Below are 21,734 nucleotides of genomic sequence, written 5' to 3' on the forward strand. Positions count from 1 at the left end.
TCAGTGCACTTTCATTCAGTAATGAAATATCTGCAAGTGAACAATTAGGCTCAAAGAACAGCAATCCCTCCACCTGTTCAATGATTTGTCCAACTCTTATCTTCCAGCAAATGATATCCTACTGGTTTGAAAAAGCATTCAATAAAATATTTGGTAACTAAGCAATTGTAAGCAAAATATATTTAGCTAAAACAAATAATAATACAGGCAGTTCAGGCCAAGCAATGAACCAATCAGAAGTAAAGAGACCAGCCTAAATACCTTATAAAGATGCTGTTTGGAGAAGAATCATACAGGTGCAAAATGGGAATTTACACAAGTGCCTGGTTCATACAGAGAATCAAGAAGAATCTGCCTGCAACATCCATCCAGGTTAGACAAGACTATACAGGTTCCTCTTCTTCAAGTACATTTTAACAGGCACCAAGCTACTCCAGATAGGTAGGGAGCTGAACAACATATGAATCACAGTTGCTTAAATAATGCTTGTATTACCGATTGATAATTAAAAACAGTTAAAAATATTTAACTCAAACCTGGTTTCCAAAATTGTTATTCTCCATAATGTATAACATAAATTACAGTATGTGCTCAGAGACACACTAATCCCATTCCTTCTGATATCCTAGGATTCTGATTGTTCATGTTTCTAGACACTTCAAAGGGAAGAGAGAAACAAAGCATTCCTATCCCATGATGCACTGGTTCAAGACCTGGATAAATTAAAAACAGAACAGCCACAAAAACCAATGTTAATTGGATTTGGATTGGAATCCAGTCATTTGCTTTGTCTTGTTTCCTCTTTTGTTGTTTTTGGAAAAACAAATATTTTTCACTGCCCAAACTGGAAGAGTTTATGCAATTGGATGGGCATGTTTCCTAAGAAATAAATTTCATTCACGGCAAACACACACCTTCCACAAATGTTATAGGGAGGCAACGGCAGCTTCAGGACATTTCATAACAATTCTGCCAGTGTTTTAGCCTTGGCTGTGGAACAAGAGAGGCATATTTTAAACAGGACATCTCTTCCCTGCCAGGGCCAAATCACTGTCGTTTTGAACAGATTTCAAAAATTAATCTCTTTGTGAATGTGGCCTTGTGATTGGGATCTTGTTTTGCCCCAGTAATTTTTGGAGACTAGAGGCAAGACCTCCATGGCATCAGTGATGTAATTAATTCATCATACATGACAGCCAAGAAAAGCTAAATTTTACCATCTAATTTGGCAGGAAGAAATAAAGCATTCTTATATATTTATTTCTAAAAGACGCCTGCAGACTAATTCAGTTCACCACTAGGCAGCTAAATACCTAAACGCTTGAAAATCTTTATAATATTAAAATCAAATATAAAGTAACATTAAAACATCTTACACAGGAAACATCAATAAAATCCCACCCAATATAAAAGGATAAAAGAGATGTCAGCAATACCAATAAAAGCAACAAGAAAAATAAATCAGGAAAAGAACAAAAAGAAGATTGTTTTCAAAACTAGTTTGGCTGTAATATTTAGCTATGGAACTTAATATAATTTTTCAAAATTTTAGAAAGTTTACAAAATTATGTTGGTTTTATTAATCACTTGGCTTATTAAGTGGGAGAAGCCTTCTGTGTGTCCAAGAGCATGTAGTGATCTGTGTATTTAAAAAGTGGAAAATTGTAATCAATCTCAGAGATTATTCATTTCATTTCAGGGTGCACCAGATCTTGAGTTCAATCCATTTCTCATAAGAATGGAATAATGAAGGAAAGCAAATAAAGAGATAATTGTGCTAAGCATGCCAGTGAAATAACTTCCAAGGAAGAACATTGGAATCAGGATATGATAGATAAGCAAGGTGTAATCTAGGCTTCATATAGGGCACTATTTGATCCATAGGTTAGACTGGGAAGTTGAGAAGGTAATGGCAAACAACTTCCTGTGAAAAGGTAATAGGAAACAATTTTGTATTGTTACTAAGAAAACTATAAGAGCTCACTAAGAGTGAAAATAAATCTAAAATTATTTTCAGGGACAGTTTTTGTATATGTGATTGACACAATTGGCAGAACAGTAGCAGTTTTCAGAGAATTGTGAACAGTAGCAGTTTTCAGAGAATTGTGACTGGAAGGGACCTTGAAGTTCTATCCAACTCTCTGCCCAAGACAAAGTCCTCATATCATCTCAGACAAGTGATTGTCCAATCCTTTTTTTAAAAAAACCTCCAGGAATAGAGCACCCATAACTCTGTAAGGCAAATGTACCCAATAGTTCCCATTATCAGGAAAATTCCTCTTATTTCTAGGCTGGATCTTACTCTGACAAGCTTCCATTCATTGTTTCTTGTCCTACCCTCAAGTGCTATGGAGAATAAATCAACTCCCTATTCCCTGTGTCAGCCCTTCAATGGATGACTGCTATCATTTTTCCCCTTAGTCTTCACTACATTGAGATAAACATACCTAGTTCCTTTAGCTGTTCTTCATAGGATCTAGCCTCCATAGCCTTTATTTTTGCTGCTCTTCTCTGCACTCCTTCTAGGGCCTCAGCATTTTTTTATTTTTTTATTTTTGTATTACGGTGACCTCCTCCTTCAGACCCTGAGATGCAAACCATCTGGTTCAGGAGACTTAATTCATTCAAAGCAGATAGGTATTGCCTTATCAAACGCTTGCCTATTTTTACCTGTATTTGTCTTCTGTCTTCCACAGTGCAGTCTTTGGCAGGCTAGATAATTTCCCCCCCTTTTGCATAAAGACTGATGCAAAAAAGGAACTAAGCAGTTCCATTTTCTCCCTGCTGCCTATCACTTTCTTGCCTTCTCTCATTAGTAGACCATCCATTTCCTTCACGTTTCTCTTACTCCTTGTATATCAAAAGAAATGAAGACCAAAGGAATCTTAGCTCATTTTGAGGCTTCGCTTTCCTAACTTCATCTTTGTAAATTCAGGCTACTTGCTGGTATTCTGTACTAGTTATTAAGACCCTCTTGCCATTTTTTAATAGTTGTCTTTTTTTGTCTTTCAACTTGTCAGACAGTTATTTGTGCAACCATGCTGGTCTTGTCAGGTATCTCTTATTTTTCTTTCTCTGTGATATTGTTTCTGTTTGGGCCTTTATTATTTCATTTTTCCAAGTATCCTGAGCTGTTCTTACCTCTAGGATTTTCATCAGTGGAATCCTTACAATCTTTTTCTTTAGTTTGTTGAGGTCGGCTTTCATAAAATCTGGAACACTAATCTGACCTTCTTCAGTTACCTTCCCTGCATTATGATGAATCCTAGAATGACATTGTCACGCTTCCCAAAGTTCCTATAACTTCCATTCCCGCTACCACTTCATCCCTATTGGTAACTATTAAATCTAGTATAACTAACCCTTTAGTTCCTTCTTCCAATTTTTGGATGATAAAGTTATCAGCTTAGCATGTTAGGAACTTGCTTGAGCTCCTATTTGCTGCAGAGTTTGTTTCTCAGTGGATGCCAGGGTAGTTAAAGTCCTACTTTGCTAATTTTATTTAATATATTTATTTATCTACCCTGTTTCCCCTAAAATAAGACATCCCCTGATAATAAGCCCAATCGGGCTTTTGAGTGCATGCGTTAAAATAAGCCCTCCCCGAAAATATTTAAACACACGCTGGTCCCTGCCATTTCCCCTGGTTAGGGTTAGGGAGACAGAGCTGGAAATCAGGTAAGATGGCAAGAGGAGCCACGTCTTGCTCCACAAGCCCCAAAGTAATAAGACATCCCCAAAAATAAGGCCAAGCGTTTATTTCAGGGTTCAAAAAAATATATTTGAATATCTTATTTTTGGGAAAACACGGTATGTTTCCATTGCAAACCACAAAAGTTCTTTTGACAGTATAAAAATATAGCAATTGCTTGCTTGATTGATTTTGAACCATCATGTTGATGTTGCCCTCTACTAACCACATATTGTAGGCAGGTCTTCAGGTCTTCCAGCTTTGTACACATCATTGCTATAATCAAGCCCATCTACTTTGCAGTTGGCCATCCTTTTCTTTTCTTTTTTTTTCTTTTCTCTTTTCTTTTCCAGAATTATAAACTGGATCTTTATATACCGCATCCAAAATATTATGGCTTGAGCCTGCTCATATGTGCCTCAAATGAGAACTTTTGATTGGGTAATGTGTTCTTTTCCATTTGTTTCTTTTCTTGACTATCTATGATAGTCAAGGTTAACTCAGCCTTTCATCCTTCCGAGGTGGTTAAAATGAGGACCCAGATTGTTGGGAGCAATATGCTGACTCTGTAAACTGCTTAGAGAGGGCTGTAAAGCAGTATATAAGTCTTAGTGCTATTGCTATATTTGCATGGCTTTTCCAATGCCAACGCTCAAATGTATTTATTCTCTTTCTATTCTCCTATTTCAAAGTACAACTTTTACTTCCAAAGAGTGTCAGTAGAAAAATCATTGCCTGAACAATTCTGACCTCATAGCATCTGAAAGTCCTTTTCAAGATCTCGTTCGTTCCCTTCCAAATATAAGTCTTAGGCATACTCCTTGCCTGCTGGTTCTTTCACTGCTGATAATTGTTCTCAAAGGGAAGAAAAGATCACTACTTGAATATGTTCATTGTAAATTCTTAAAGTCAGTTGATGTACCTGTTGTGATTAGTTTGATCTTTTTCAGACCAAACTAATTGATTATAAAAGGATCATGGTCCTATTTTTTTTTTTTCAGTATGCTCCTTGACTTTCATTATGGACCTCCAGATCATTTGCATTTTTAATTCTTAGTGATCAGCAAAGTAAAGTTTATTGATTTTTCTTCCTCCAACACTCATCTTCCAGTTCAGCCTTCCTCAATACAGTACATATTCAACATATAGGTTGAATAAATAAGGGGAGAGGATACATCCCAGCCTGGAGCCAGTGTGTTTTGCCTAGTTTTGTCCAGACAAGCAATGGAATATTCTGGGATTTCCATTTTCCTAAGACTTCCACAGCTTTATTTAGTTAACACAAAGGCCTTCTTTAATCAATGAACCAAGGTATTTTGAATGTTGACATTCCTACTGGTCAGAATTTTAATATACTCCATCTGCTTTGTTTGATATTCTTTGTATTTATTTCTATGTGTTCACTGCATCTTTTAGTATACCAATTCAAAATTGAGACCTCCTTCTAAGTTCATAAATGTTTTGTTCTTTTCTATGTCTGTTTCTATCTTCAATATCTTTAAAGTTGTTATAATACTTTTTCTTGTCTTTTCTAACAGCTCTCTGAAATTCTTAATTAAATTCCTTTCTGATATCTTTGTCTATTTTGCCTTTAGCTTCTCTTCTCTCGTGGGCAATATCCATCATCTGTTCTGACATCCAATTTTGTTTCTTCGGTTTCCTGGTCTTTGACAATTCCTTTTCACATTCATCCTTAACAATTTCTTAACACATTCATCCTTAACAACTTCAGTCCACAGTTCCTCTGGCTCCATATCAATGAAGTTCAAGGCCTTGAAGCAATTCCTAATGTTCTCCTTGAAAATTGTGGATATGTTCAACATTAACAGAATAACACAACCCCAACAACATCTGATTGGGCATTTAAAGCTGGAGAATATGCACTTAAGCCAAAGCTAACAGTACATATGCACAATAGGGGTTTAACTAAATTTAAGCAAGAATGGTTTTCATACATACACATCTCATAGCACGGAGAAATCACTGGATTGAGACAAAATGATAATTCATTATCCTGTTTCATTTAAGTTTCCTAGACTGTACAGTCCTACTACGTTTCCTTCCTGACCTATGCAGGAAAGCAGTACATCTTGCTTGCATGTTTGGGGTATTCAGATAGAGCTTGACCGTAGGGTTCATCTATCTCCTTTTCTTCTGCCACAGTAGTTGAAGCATATAGCTGTGTATTAGTGTCATTCTTTCTCAGCAGATTTGGGGGGAGGGTTCGTCAAATTGTTGAAGTGGGAAAGGGGAAATCATTCCGCCATTGGTGCTCTTTAGTCTCATGATGCTTGTTTTACCGTTGCCAATCAGTAATTGTCCAAAGAAGTCCAAAAAGACTTCAAACAATTCTCAGTGTAATAACAGGTTAAATGTGGAGCAACATGGAATCCCTGGAATAACTCCATGTTTTAAGGCACAATTAACATTAACTCAATCCCAGGCTTGTATCAGAAACTTTATAAATCATATGGAACAAGAGGGAAAACCGAGGATGGGATAACTTAAATGTATATGTATAAATCTGTGGTTGAATCTATTTTTGTTTTTATATTAAGCCAAAGGCAATTGAGTGAAAATGACAAAATTAGTACTATGTTGCATCTCATGATAGACTGCCAAATTCAAGAATGTTGGTCAGTTCTGTGCCTTTTAGCCTCTGTTTAAACCACCATACTGTTAAAAAAAAGAGAGAGAGACAAAGATAAAGTAATACAGATTGTATATTATAAGACCCTGGACAGATATTGTCTTTTTTAACTGACTGAATGTAAACTACTCTGGGAGAACATTTCTGCTAAGGGTCAAATGGATGAAATTCGTAAAAAAGCAAATAAATCAAGTGTAAAATGAGGATGTCAGAAAGTAAAGGTATATACATAGTATAAATCATTCATAACATAACTTTATATTTCCTTACAGGAAAAATATAGAAAATCAGATATCACTAAATCTCCCAGATAGGCGTTTTGAATTACTGCCGTTCAAAGTGTTTGTGAGAGATTCAGAAAAGTCAAGATGGAAGCCATCTTGATTTTTATGCCAATGAGGCCCCATCCCTTTTGGAATGCATCCAAAATTAAGGCAGCTAAAAGTACCCAAATGTTTTCAAAGATGCCTACAAGAAAGCACGCACGCATAAACACACATCTTTATTTTATTTTTCTTAAGCTCTATGGGTCTGTCATGCCTGTAGCACATATCCAACTAGGTGACATGTTTTTCCCACCAATCTTTCAATGAATGCCTTAGTTTCCCTTACTCCTCTTGCCCATCTGCCCCCTCAATATTCAAGATCCTCTTTTTCTACACCCACTCCTCAGCAATTGCTGCTACATGTAATCAATTTCAGTGACCTTACCCTTTTCTGCAGTGGTGGGATTCAAATAATTTAACAGCCGGTTCTCTGCCCTAATGACCAGCTGGATAGGTGTGGTTGGTGGTCATGTGATCATGTGGGTGTGGCCAACTCAACATCACTCACGTCGATGGGCACTTCGCCTTAGCTGTTACAATGTAATAAGGGTTAACCAGAAAGGCAGTTTCTGTAAGCAGGGTAATAAAGATTAGGCTAGAAACAACACCAGAATGTTTCCTTCCTGCCTTCCTTACAGGATTAGCCTGCAAAGTGGAAAAAAACTGCTTACAAGGTTAACAACCGGTTCTCCCGAATTGGTGTGAACTGGCTGAATCCCACCACTGCTTTTCTGTTTCCCCCAGCTCGACCACATCTCTGACCAAAGACATTCTTCGTGTTTCCAAACACATCTGTTCCCAAGTCATGTCTAGATTTAAACGCTCATGTTTCCATTTGGGCACACACCACCCAGAACTATCTCTGCCATGCAGAAAAACTTTTTACACATATCCTATACAAAGACATGAAAATATGGTGACTCTACCATTTTTTTTTTATAGCCCAGTAGCCTCTGTCAATTTTCCTTGCAGACAGCAAACACTGAAGTAAGCAGTCTGACCTTTTCCAAGGAAAAGCACCTGGTTAAACACCTCAAGATAAACCTCAAGAATGACTCAGGGCCATTTTGTTACCATAATACCAAGATCTGTTCAGCCTGTATCTTAAGCAATTCTGTATTTTGTGCTTTCACTCACAAGTCCTTCCTGGGCAACACCTAACTCTTGCAATTTGGCTGGGTTTTTTTTTTTCCCTTGGCCTTCTCTTGCCTGCAGATGGTCTGGACAAATTAATTTTTGCCCGAGGTGATTGGTTTGCTGGAACAAGCATCCCCTCCCTTCCTTCCTTTATGGCAATTGCCTTAAGGCTGAATTAGGCCCCTTGTTTATATGTAAACAGATGGCACACTCCACCTGTATGAGTGTTTGTTTTCAGTTCAGCTCATAGATAACAAGCCTGTAAATTTTATGGCTAACTCTTGCATGCTTCACTGAAAAGCCACAGCCAGATTCTAATTTAATTTATACTGATGTGAAAGTTATGGCTTTAAATGGTGTTACTCACTCTGAGCCTCTGGTGGTACCATCATCTGTACTCCAAATTCTAATTCACATCTCTTCCACTATTTAATAAGCAAAACATGCCCCCCTCCCTCTCTTTCCCTCCCTCCCTCCCCCCCTCTTTTTCCTCCTCCTCCTCTCCACCAATCCCAAACATCTGAACTGGGCAAGGGGAACTTAACCAGGTCGAAAGATCCAATGGTACAATATTATTTTGGCAGAAAAATTATAGCTTTTTCTAGAAGACATTTTTGGTAACTTACTTTTCTGTAGATAGGTTCCTGGCTGAAGTTTTAACTTCACTATTTTCTTCATAATCTTCTTCCAATTCAACATTTTTCAAAAAGAAAGAGAACGCTGCACACATAATTATACTGAACAGTTGTGTCTTAACACTCTGCCCTCCCAGCAGGGGTGAAATCCAGCAGGTTCAAACAGGTTCTGGAGAACCGGTAGCGGAAATTTTGAGTAGTTCAGAGAACCAGCAATTACAGGCTGGCCCCAGAGTGGGGTGGGAATGGAGATTTTGCATATCCTTCCCCCAGTTCACTTGGGTGGGAATGGAGATTTTGCAATATCCTTCCCCTGCCATGCCCACCAAGCCACGCCCACAGAACCGGTAGGGAAAAGTTTTGGATTTCACCCCTGCCTCCCAGCTATACAAATATCATGTCAAATTTAAGGACCTTTCATTATAGCGAAACTCAAATATGCCAAGTCACCATTCATAGCATTAATCCTTCATAACTATGATGTTCAGGTCTATAACATTTACCCTTTAATACATGTTTTTATAATCTGCTCAAACTTCATCAAAGAATTCTGAATTTTTAAAAGACAATCCATTCTGTTGTGAAGCTAAATATACATTGTTTAAATCCTTATGTCTTACCTGGAAGATCTTAAAAATATCCACTTAATAGATATATGAGCAATGAATGCAAACACAGGGTGACCAACTAATATGATTCCTATCTGTTTGGGGCACAGCTATGATATATATATATCCTCCTTATCCCAAGCCATATTACTGACCTATCTAGTCCTCTGCTTTTAAAAAGACTAGACTACTCCAAGAATTTACTCAGGAGTCTGTTTTAGCCCCACAGGATTGAACTTCAACTTTCTGCTTGAAGTCCGTAAGCTTAATAATTGAGCTCCATATTCTCCTCTGGAAAAATACACACTGATATGACTCAGATGGAATTCTGATGAGGTGAAAACTATTGTATAAAGAATTCTGCAAACTAAATAAAACCAATGGTTTATTATCTCAGTTTTGTAAATTGCAGAAGTATATTTATATTGTAGCTATTTATAGGATAAGGTAAGGGATGCTGTGGCTCAGTGGCTAAGATGCTGAGTTTGTCGATCGAAAGGTCGGTAGTTCAGCAGTTCGAATCCCTAGTGCTGCGTAATGGGGTGAGCTCCTGTTACTTGTCCCAGCTTCTGCCAACCTAGCAGTTCGAAAGCATGTAAAAAAATGCAAGTAGAAAAATAGGGACCATCTTTGGTAGGAAGGTAACAGCGTTCCGTGCGCCTTTGGCATTTAGTCATGCTGGCCACATGACCACGTAGATGTCTTCAGACAGCGCTGGCTGTTCAGCTTTGAAACAGAGATGAGCACCGCCCCCTAGAGTCAGAAACAACTAGCACATATGTACGAGGGAAACCTTTACCTTTACCTATTTATAGGATTGATTTGCAAAATAAATTAAACTTAAAATGACTTTTTGTTAATGAATGGATACTTAAAGCTAAGGGAAGTTTGTTTTCCATGTGTGGTTTGTAGATACTTCAAGATACTTCTGGTTTGTATGCCCAGCTGAATATACATGCTGCAGGAAGCCAAATCCGAATAAATCCAGAAATAAGTAAATAGGTTTTATAAATAAAAAAATCCTCATGTTCTGAGTTGTGAGTAGAGAAACTAATTACTATTGTTTCACTGTTTCACAACAAGGGAAAAAGAGAATAAATCTCTAGGATAAAGAACCTGATGAATCTCTAATTTAATGAACATTATATTGATAGTGTGTGTCATACTTCCAATCAGTAGATAGTAACACAACAATTTGTTTTCCTCCAGCTAAACCTCTTTAGGTTTCTCTTATTGGGGCGCTTTTCCCTGGTTAAGAATATGGAAACTTGGCCATGTTTGTGGAAGGTTATATGTGGTGCTTTAAGAAAATGTATTTCTTTAATCATTATTTTTCTTATATCAACTATAGTGTTCTAATAGATTTATTTGTTGAGTATTATCTGCATCAGTGTCTCACAAAAGAATGGTGAGCCATAAACTAAGAGGAAAGACTTTTTGAAATTTTCTCTATATTAAATGTGATTTAAAGGTAAGAAACAAAATGAACTTGTACCAATAGAGAGAATTTCCTGTCAGATATTCAACAAAGACCTAATCTTACTCGATGTTAGTTAGTTGTTCTACCCACATATCCAAAGCAACCCTCTGCCACAACAGTGACACATAGACACATCTTTTCCAATCTATGCATCATTCTTAGAGATTACTTTATTAATTTCAAGTCAGAAAAGAGATACCCTTTTGATAGCATCAAAGACACTATTAAAATGAATCCAAGTTAGGATCCTAGTTAATTAGGAGAGTGGAGATGTTGATGTTTGGCCCAATAATGATATAAGGTAAATGGATGTTTCCTTCATTCACTCTAAAGTTCTGAGAAAGGAAAGTGGGAAACAATTGAAATTTTTCCATCAACAATAGAAGCATTTAGATAGACAATTTATAAAAAATTGTAATAAAGCAGTGTACAATGAATCTTGTGGCATGGAACTTTCTTTCACAGGGTGAAGAATCTTGCCTTAAGAATTTATTATTTTTTTTCTCTTAGGTCATGCTTCATCAGATTAGATCTTCAAGGATGCTATATTGCTTGGCCAAGCAACTAGTCCACAGGTGTTAATCTTCCAACTTCCAATGTTTCCCACACCTATTCCCAAACATTTTAGTTACACCCACATAAGATGAACTGACTGTACCTTCAAAGTAACTGGTGAAAAACGTGATGTCAGTAAGGGGGGGGGGGGGCAAAACAAAGAAAACAGGCTGAAGTGTTACCTGTTACATACAAAGGAGGTGGAACCAATGTGTATGATGTCAAATACACAGTGGCACCACGTTATTTTTGTCATTTTAATAAAAGCAATAAGGTCTTATGTCACAGGATTCTTCTATGGATAATGCAAAAAAAAACACTCCACGTACAGTAGTGGGTTTCAATTTAGTTTGCTACTGGTTTGCTCATGCGTGCTTGCGTGCTCACTCATGCATGCATGCGCAGAAGCATCCAGGTGGGTGGGTGGAGCCTCCCGCTGGCGCCCCTAACGGTTTTCCCAATCTGGGGCAAACTGGTAGCAACCCACCACTGCACATGTAACACCTTAAGTTTCCTGGGGGAAAAAAACTAATATGCTAAATAAAAAGGATGAACAACTTTAATCCTTACGCTATATAGACCATCCAGATTCAGATCCATTGTGCCTCCAAATGTGTAGGGGAAGACAGTGAGGGGAGAAGCAGCAACACAAGAAGGTAATTCTTTTATATCTTTTTTGATGCTTCCCATTAACATCTGGCTAATCTATCAGAAACCAGATTGTCCATTGAAACAACTTATAATACCTTCTAACCATTATTCTAGTGATATATTAATTTAAATTGGCTTTCTATCTCCATAGTGATGGATGAGTAATACCTTAAATCACTTGTATGGTTGGGTTCTACTGATATCCACAGACTTCTGAAGGCAACTTGCATCCTTCCTTACCATTGATTTCAGTCTCCGATTAACTTTTGCTTTGATTCAGGAAGGATTCGCTTAGGTTCTTTATTGTCAAGAGAAAATACAGGTTGTCCTCGACTTACGACCATCATTGAGCTTGAAATTTATGTTGTTAAATGAGATATTTGTTAAGTGACAAATATCTGCCCCATTTTACGACTTTTCTTGCCACCATTGTTAAATGAATCATTGCAGTTGTTAAGTTAGCAACCTGGTTGTTAATTGAATCTGGCTTCCCCATTGACTTTGCTTGTCAGAAGGTTGCAAAAGGCATTCACACGACCTGGAGACACTGCGACTGTTATAAATATGAACCAGTTGTCAAGCATCCAAATCTTGGTCACATGACCATGAGGATGCTGCAATGGTCAAAAATATAAAAAATGGCCATAAGTCACTTTTTTCCAGTGATGTTGTAACTTCAAATAGTCACTAAATGAACTGTTATTTAGGTAGTCAAGAACTACCCGTATTGCATTAGTACTAGTAGGATCCATCATTCAGCTGATCTTCAGGATACTGTATAAGAATGCTACATTTATTTTTCCATTTCCCAATACCAAAAAGTCCCTTAAAGGTAAAGGTAAAGTTTCTCCTGCACATACGTGCTAGTTGATCCTGGCTCTAGGGGTGGTGCTCATCTCCGTTTCTAAGCCGAAGAGCCAGTGCTGTCCGAAGACGTCTCCATGGTCATGTGGCCGGCATTACTAAATGCCAAAGGTGCACTGAGTACTGTTACCTTCCCACCAAAGTGGTGCCTATTTTTCTACTTGCATTTTTAATGTGCTTTCGAACTGCTAGATTGGAAGAAGTTGGGACAAGTAATGGGAGCTCACCCCATTATGCAGCATTAGGGATTCGAACTGCTGAACTGCCAACCTTCAGATCGACAAGCTCAGCATCTTAGCCCCTGAGCCACCGCATCTCTTAGTATAATTGTCCCAAAAGTTTCATTATATAGATTGCTATGGGCATGTGGAAGAAGCAGATTCAAAATCCAGGTAATTTCTGAACAGATATCTTCCATCAATGCCATTTGATAGTTTATGGAAAATTCTCTGCAGCTGAACAAGGGCAATTGAAATATTTTACATATCACATCTTAGAAGGGTTATATATGATTAAAAGCAGAATTCAGTGACTATTATAGATCGTTCTATGGTTTTGTGAAAACAAATATGATACCTACAAGGCTATATTTGTTCAAATATATGGTATCCTACAGAAATTACGCACCTTTATGCTCAGTAGGAATTATGTGCTAATGTCTCTCTTGCAAATGCTGGGTATATTGACTAAATTGTGAAGAAACACATGCAGAATGGAGCAGACCACAGCAAAATAAGGCAGCATTCTTAGAATTCCTTCCATAGGGTTAATGATGCAGCCAGTACACAAACCAGATTCCCCTCCCCCCCTTTTAGTTTGCTGTTAGAGGCAAATGTGGTGAATTAAGTCTGATTTGCATGGATTTTGCATATACAGAGTTTGGAATGTGACAGCAGCCGATAAGCTGTTTAAGTTCAAAGAAAAGTGTCAAAATTCCTGTTGGTATGTAAGGTATTGCACATCCCAATTGTTCTGCTGAGGATGACATCCATTTTGCACTTATCCTGTGTAACGTTCTTTCTCCAAACATTTTGAAGACAAAGAAGCACAGTAAACTATCAAGATGTTTTGCATTCATTGTCAAGGATAGGGTTCTTTCTGTCTTCCTACAGAGTATATTCATCCCAAAGTCAGTGTTTCTTAACCTCAGCAACTTTAAAATGTTGGGGCTTCAACTCCCCAAATTCCCAAGTTAATATGGGCACTTCTTCTCAAGATCAGTAATGTTACTATCAGAATTGGCTCTCCAATTAAAATTGTGTTCCTCTTTCATTCTCTATTATTTTATTTATTTATTTATTTAGTCAAGAACATATTAGGTAATAAGTATAAGCATGGATTGAATACATAAAATAGATACAAATAGAGGAAACATTAGGACAGCGACGGTAGGCACGCTGGTGCACTTATGCATGCCCCTTACAGACGTCTTAGGAATGGGGTGAGGTCAAAAGTAGCCAGTCTTAGGTTAAAATTTTGAGGGTTTGGGAATGAAACCACAGACTCAGGTAGTGCATTCCAGGCATTGACCACTCTGTTGCTGAAGTCGTATTTTCTGCAATCGAGTTTGGTGCAGTTCTTTTCATGTCTATTCTGGTATATACCCTGTCTCCTCTAAAATAAGACATCCCCTGATAATAAGCCCAATTGGGCTTTTGAGCGCATGCTAAAATAAGTCCCCTCCCAAAATAAGCCCTCCCCAAAAATATTTAAATGCATGTGCAGCCAGTCCCCGCTATTTCCTCTGGTTAGGGTTAGGGAGACAGATCTGGAAATCAGGTAAGACGGCAAGAGGAGCCCCATCTTACTCCACACCTCAAAATAATAAGACCTCCCCAAAAATAAGGCCAAAGCACTTATTTTGGAGTTCAAAAAAATATAAGACAGGGTCTTATTTTCAGGGAAACAGCTTATTGATGACCTACCTGATGAGCATAGAAGTTCTTGCATAGGAAAATGCATTTCCTGCTCGATTAGACAACTAAAATCCATCCTGTTAATGCCAGCACAGAAACCACCAATTCTAAAATGGATTTGAAACCTTAACTAAGAATAAGTACATGCTGTCTGCATATAGGACGCATTCTCCCATCCCAGGTTAGTGGGGAAGACAAGGCACCAATTGTACAGGGCACATATTCAAGTGAAACCCAAAATGTTCCAACCTTCCTGCTCCCATTTGTTTTTCTCTTTGATGAAACAGCTTCTTTGACCTATGCTTTGCTATCTTAACAACCTTCTCCCCATTAATGAATGAGAAGTTAAAGACAGTAAATAGAATTGTATATGAAAAGTGCTTTGCTGAAGCTGGAAAAGGGCAAGTCAAGCAAACATGAGTGATTGGCTCCAGTCTTGGTGAGCAACAGAGAAGTTTAGGAGAAGCATTATAATCCTCCATGTGATTTTTTTTTCTTTTTGGCCAAGCATCAGTTAAATCATATGGCTTGATTTAGGTTAATGCTAGGCCTTGGGAGATCATGGGAACAAAAATGTAACACCTCTGATCACCACCACCCGGGCTAATAGATTTTAAATATATATTTTCCTTAAATATTAGGGTGGCCCTTCTTTATTAAGGGGTTAAATGGAATAATGCCTCAGTTCATAACAAGCTGCACTTGAATTTTGAGACAAGCATTCAGCTCTTTGAAATGTCATATTTGATAAGTCCTTGGATGGAAAGATGATCAGAAAATCCCACAGCTGTCAGCTATACTGGGAAGTCAAAACAGCACTGGCAAACCCCCAAATTGATCTTTGCCTTTTTTTTTAAAGGCATCTCTTGCCAGCATCATGGACAGGGATGATTTAATTCCTTAACAAGCTGAACCTGCTGCTTTCGGGAACAACTCAAAGGAATTTGTGAGGCTCTTCTTAATATCTTTCTAATCTTAGGATTTGTGATGAGAGCATTTGCTCATTGCCCAGAAGGATCCTTTGAAAAAGCAAAGTTGCTTTGGCTATTTATTGACTTTCCAGATGGTTCACTTGGTTAGATATTAGTTTCTTCCCTTTCTACTTTTCTTCAATATTTATTATCTTGATCTTTGTAAGTTTGGAGCAAATGGAATGACCTCCTACACTGGCCTGAATTTAGCATCAGTATGATCCCGGTTCAGTCCACAGTGCAAAGTTCAACCACTTCCTTCCCACCAAAGTTTGTCATTGCATAGAATGCTAAAAAGAGACAGTTTGGTGTAGTGGTTAACCCATCAGACTAGAAACAAGGGGATTGTGAGTTTTTAATGCACCTTGGGCGTGAAGCCAGCTGGGTGACTTTGTGCCAGTCACTCTCTCTCAGCCGTAGGAAGGAGGCAATGACAAATCATTTTTTTAAAAAACCTTGCTAAGAAAACTGTAGGGACTTGTATACAAATTGAATAAAATAAATAAATAAAATAAATAAACAGTCTCTGAGAATTAGACACACTGAGCAGCAGGAAAAAAAAAACTAAAACCAGTCGAAACAACACCATGGAATTAAGCTAAAATGTGTTGCTGGTTCTTATTAAGCGGGTGGTAGACATTGAGACCGCTTTATTCAGGTGGAGCATGATGTCAGGCAAGAGATATTGGTGATGAAAGTGGGATAGAATTCCTTCTCCTGAGTTGGTCTCTACAGTAGTGGCCAAAATTGTGGAAGCCTTTTGGGAAAAATGTATTTTTGAGGTTTGATGGCTAATAATACCACCTTTTTTTTTTTTTTTTGAATTTCAAGATAATCATATTCCACTGCTGGAATGGCCTCGGAATAGCCCAGACCTTAACCCAATTGAAAATCTATGGAGCTGACTAAAGAAACTTGTTAGTCAGAAGCGACCCAGCAATAAAACCCAGTTAATAGAAGCAATCATTCAATCTTAGTTTCACATTATAACAGCTGCAAAACTAAAAGATTTGGTTCACTCCATGGGAAGACATTGTAAGACTGTAATTCATGCCAACGGTTACCCAACCAAGTATTAACTGACATGATAATTTTTGTATTGCATTTTTTCTATGGTGATAAGTTTTGTATATCTTGTCTTTCTCTACGTTTCACTTTTCTTCTTTATAATGTAACTGCTAATCCAATAGCAAATCCTTCATAAAAGTGATTGCATTACATTCTTGATTAAATTATCTTTCCTAATGCTAAAAAGCTAAATAATTATATGGTACTACTCAGTGGTGGGATTTAAGTAATTTAACAACCGGTTCTCTGCCCTAATGATTTCTTCCAACAACCAGTTTGCCAAACTGCTCAGAAAGTTAACAACTGGTTCTCCCGAAGTGGTACGAACTGGCTGAATCCCACCACTGGTACTACTCCCCAAAAAAGTGGTGTTATTAGCTAGTTTTAGAAAATACGCTTTTCCCAAAAGTTTTCCACAATTTTGGCCACTACTGTATTCATCTGTGGTAGAATTCCTTTACAATAGCAAAATTTTAAATAGAAATTTTAGAGGGGCGCAAACCATCAAGTTCTTTATCTAAGAACTTGAGAAAAATTATCAATGGTTACACTGCATGAATAGAGATTTTTTCCCCTTGTCTACTTACATTTTGTAGTCATATGCATTTTAATTAGACCCTCATACCTCCAACTGTATATGGTTGTAGTTCTCCCCCATTTCCCTTATCCTACCCCCCAAATAGAACTATAGTAAATTTCAGCTTTTTGTAGCATAGGCGATTTTGGCAAGAACCACTTATTGGCACAATATAGTCACGTATTAGAAACACAGCCATTGCATTTCCATCTGACATCCTTTGCTTTAAAAGAGGAATTGGGAATAAGGTCACCGAATCCTACTGATTTCATTGAGATGCATGAGCCATGCATCTACTTAATATTGTTACACTGAAGATCAGAAAGTGCAGCCCATGTTCCTTTCGATTTTAATATATCAGATATATCAGATAATTTGTCCCTCATTTAATACCCGGCCTCCAAGGGCATTTGCAATCAAAGAAGAGCATGTGGAAAGACAGGATGCAGCCACAGATGGCATTTTTTGTCCCATTGCTTCAAGTGTTCTTTTGTTATTCATGTGTGTTGCTCAGAGGGATTGAAGTCAAAAGATCAGGCATGCAGACAGACATTGCATTGTTCATTCTGTCAAATGATAATATGTTATACTGGTTTGACCCAGGAGAAAATTGCAAGTTAAAGCATCATAAAAAGGAACAGTTGTCAAAAGAATGTCACCATCATCCATTTTTATCTTATTTAGTTTGGCACCCATGGTGTGCTTCCAGCTCAGTACACACACACATACACATTGGTAGACAAATATTTTATTAGAAAAGTCTCCCTTGCATTCCTCCCCCCATAATAACATAAGAAACAAAAATAGACAGAATAAGAAATCTCCAGGAGCAGTGATTTTATTTTTGCCCCATTCACCTGAGGGCATTTAAACTCCTTTGGACTTTTACTGGATCAAGTGTAAGCACCACTGAAGCCTCACTAGGATTGTCATATGCAACGGCTACACATTTTTGACACGGGTGTGGAATGTCTTTCAATCTAATAAGGCTCTTTCTAAGGCTTCAAAATCAAACACTGGGGGGAAAAATTCTATGCAGACATCATAGGTGGAAAGAAGAAGGAAAGCATAAGAAGGCATTAAAAAGTCAGAGGAGTAAACCCAAATAGTTTTGACCCTTGCTATGGGAAATAAAAGGGCAGCCTGCAACAGATTCTCACCATCCAATTTTAGCCCTCGATAGAAACATGACTTCCCACCCTAACTTTAGCCAACATTATATAATGCATAAGGAAAGTGTGTATAATTGAGCGTAGGTTTTTAAGTACAAGCACAGAAGATATATTAGACCTTAGAAAAGAAAAAGGCAGATTTAATAGCAATTTCCTCATGAGTTGTCAGGTGTTGAGAAAATATATGTGTACATATGTTTAGAAGTGTGGTGTCTTATCTTTTATATCTTCCAGGAGAGCTTTTCTATTATACTTCACCACAACAGAATTCTGCCTACATCAAACCCATTGGGCTTGTACAATGCAGAAACTCTACACTTTGTTCTTCAACTATCATCTAACATTGTATATATATCACATACCATTGCTTTTGGTGAGTAGGAAACTTTTGACTAAATTCACCTGACTGAAAATTAAATGGAGTTTTCCAGATTTTTTTTTTAAACGTGATATCTGTAAACAAAAAAATAGGATGATAAAAAGTCAAGTTTTTATTTATATATATTCTTATTTAAGAACACTTCCATCACTTTGTTTTCTTTTCTGCATGGCACCTTATACTGATAAAATAGATTTCAGTAGTAAATGGTAAAAATAAGTATTTTTTAAGCAGATGAGAAGCATAAGCTTTCTCTCATCCAATAAGTGAGCATACTTCATATCAGCTGGATCATGCCATGTTTTCTGGTAAGAAGAAAGTCCAACTAATTCAACCCAATTAGTGAATATTACCATGCTTTACTTTCTGGTATTTTTGTACTCAAATGGAATGCAGAGAAAGCAAAAAGAGGGTGGATTTTTCCAAAGGTAGATTTATGTCTGAAGCGATCACTCTGTTCTGCTTTAATGTCAAAAAGTCTGAAACCAATTATTTCTGATTGACTAATGTGAAAGTGAAAAGGGTATGCTCTTCTTTACAATTTTTATAAGGAGTAGAAGTCTTTGTACAATTTGAAGCCTCTGAATTCTATGAACAAACCACTGCCTGGAAACATGTTAGTAGAGAAACTTTGGTCTGTCTAAGAAAAATGGGGAAGAGGGTAGCTCACATGAAGTCCTTTCCCTGACATAGTTCCTCTTTCTTACTTCTCACACAAGACTCCTCCTGTCACAAGGCCTCCATTTGTTTACACCTCAGTTCCCTCTCTTGCATACAGAGTATTATTGACGGACAGACTGTTGTAGAAACTGCTGTTGAACTGGTTAAGCACTGAACTGCTATAGCCAAGATGACCAGAGGACATCGAATTGGACCATTCACCACCCCCATGACTGGGAAGAGGCGTGTATGTGTTGAAGCCTACCATATTCTGTCCCATTTTGTCCCCAGAATCATTGCCAAGTCCCAGGGGCACAGAGCGGTTCACTGAATTGGAACCATTCATGTAAGCTGTCATGCTGGAGAGAAAATTGTTAAGGCAGGGAGTAGTGGATGGCGGTGGTGGAGACCTCTTTTCAGGTGAACTCTCGGTTCCCGATGAGTTTTCCAAAATATCTTGGTGTTCTGGTGCCTTGGGGCTGCCACTTAAGGCACTGTCCTCTGATTTGTCAGAAGCCAAAGTCACCGTGCTGGCGCTACAATCAGATTTCTTCTTCCTTTTTCGCCGAAAATTTCCATTGTCAAACATCTTCTCACAGTTGGGATCCAGAGTCCAGTAATTGCCTTTCCCTGTTAGAACAAGAGCAAGAAAACATAAATATAACTGAAGCCAACAAAGAGCAGGTTCTCAAGGCTTAGTTTGGCTTGGGTTCAGAAAAAGCAGCAGATTGGGCAACACCCTTTCAAAAAAAAAAAAGGAGGAGAGGCTGCTTGTATTCAAATAACTCTGTCCAGGCCCTGTCCAGGTTGCCTTGAGGTAAAACTGAACTTTTAACAGTTTGTGCTTATCAGACACACACAAAAATCCCTACTTCTCCAACAAAATACTTGACAGACACCCTAATTAGCATCAGGAGAATTTACTGAAACAAAGCAGAATTTGACCTTGGGCAAGACTGTGGGTAGGAATGAGGGAGGGTATTTGGAAGTGTCTCCCAGCAATTGTTTTATCCACCAAGAAATTATAAGGAAGAAACAGTTCATTTCACAGCCAAGGAAAGAGCCAACTGACCACAGGAAAAATGCTCCAGTGTCTTTACTCAATAGGCAATGCTTCTCAAAGCACAGAATGATCAATTGCCAACTTCTACTTATCACAGAACTGTTAAAGGGATAGAATCAAATGCTGGCAAAGTGTGGTTTAAGGTGGGATTATCTTTGTGACTATCAAGTCATGTGAATTTGGTAAAGGAGGAAGCACCTCTGCAGTTTAGTGGTCTCAAGCCATTTTGCCTCAGTGACCCACACCACACTGTCTTTTCTACCATCAACCGGCCTTTCCTGTGCTGATCTAAAGCCCTTCCTTGTTATTGTGGCACAATTATGATTAGATGAGTCCAAAGACATCAAAAACCTCTTGTAGAGACCCTGCCTGTGTTTACTGTGAGCGAGACAGAATCAGAACCTGGCTCAGAAGAACTTTTGGCTGAAATCCTGGTAAACTGAAGAACAAAGTGAGTATTAAGAAAGCTTCTTACCTGGATCATCTTCATCCCGGGGCACCTTCTTGAAGCAGTCGTTGAGAGACAGGTTGTGACGAATGGAGTTCTGCCAACCAGCCTTGCTTTTATTATAGAAGGGAAAGTTGTCTGCCACGTACTGATAGATCTGGCTGAGCGTCAGCCTCTTGTCTGGTGCCCCATGGATGGCCATGGCAATCAGGGCAGAGTAAGAATAAGGTGGTCTGACCAGCTTCATCAGCTCCTCTTGAGAAGGCATAGGGAGCCAGCCCATTTCATTCCCTGCCAAGCCATGCATGTTGGGCAAGAGCTGCCTTTGGATTCCATAGGATGGTGGGATGTACGGACTGCCATTGGATCCTGGCAGGTAAGGTGGAGAATTAATGGAAGGTCCGTTTAACCACAAGTAAGGATTGGGTGCAGCAGAGTAGTCCCCTGTTTCAAAGTTGGTGGGCCGTTGCGGACTAGGAACGTTCTGTGGGTGGAAGAAATTTTCATAGTAGATGTTCATTTCAGGTGGTTCCTGGCCGATGCTTGGAAATTGCGGGCTGCAGCGTGGAGGTGACTGTATCTGTGGATCAAATGAGCTCATAATCTAGCTCTGGCAGTAGCCCAAGTTCCAACACACCTGTGTTAGTCCTTTCCCTGAGACAGGTGCATCATCTGTGCTAGCTAGCTCCAGTACTTATACACCTGTAAATGTTTAGGTTTACTTTCCAAGACTCAGCCTCGTGCATCCTGATAGGCTGGAGATCTGGGTGATATCCCTTTTTTGGAATGCTGACAGCTCAAGCCAGTAATAGATGTCACATTAACCAAATTTGAAAGTTACAACTGTTTATCTTTTTTAAATGAATGGAGGAATTTTCCACTA

The 21,734-nt window shown here is 38.3% G+C and overlaps 1 protein-coding gene across 2 annotated transcripts; it reads right to left on the reverse strand.

Annotated features, from left to right (window-relative positions):
• Positions 1–19,428: 19,428 nt before the first annotated feature.
• FOXI1 (forkhead box I1) lies at positions 19,429–21,452 on the reverse strand. 2 transcript variants are annotated; one of them, XM_070934058.1, is made up of 2 exons: positions 20,879–21,452; positions 19,429–19,691 (listed from the first exon to the last, which is right to left on the reverse strand). In XM_070934058.1, the coding sequence occupies exons 1-2, from the start codon at positions 21,450–21,452 to the stop codon at positions 19,429–19,431; spliced, it is 837 nt and encodes a 278-aa protein (XP_070790159.1). The 2 variants fall into 2 exon arrangements, with proteins under 2 accessions (XP_070790159.1, XP_070790158.1); XM_070934057.1 differs by having other exon boundaries at positions 19,429–19,970.
• Between the last annotated feature and the right edge of the window lie 282 nt (positions 21,453–21,734).

This window comes from Pituophis catenifer, unplaced genomic scaffold, assembly GCF_029215685.1.
Source record: "Pituophis catenifer annectens isolate HBS135680 unplaced genomic scaffold, rPitCat1.0.hap2 SCAF_2, whole genome shotgun sequence".
Lineage (NCBI taxonomy): Eukaryota > Metazoa > Chordata > Lepidosauria > Squamata > Colubridae > Pituophis > Pituophis catenifer.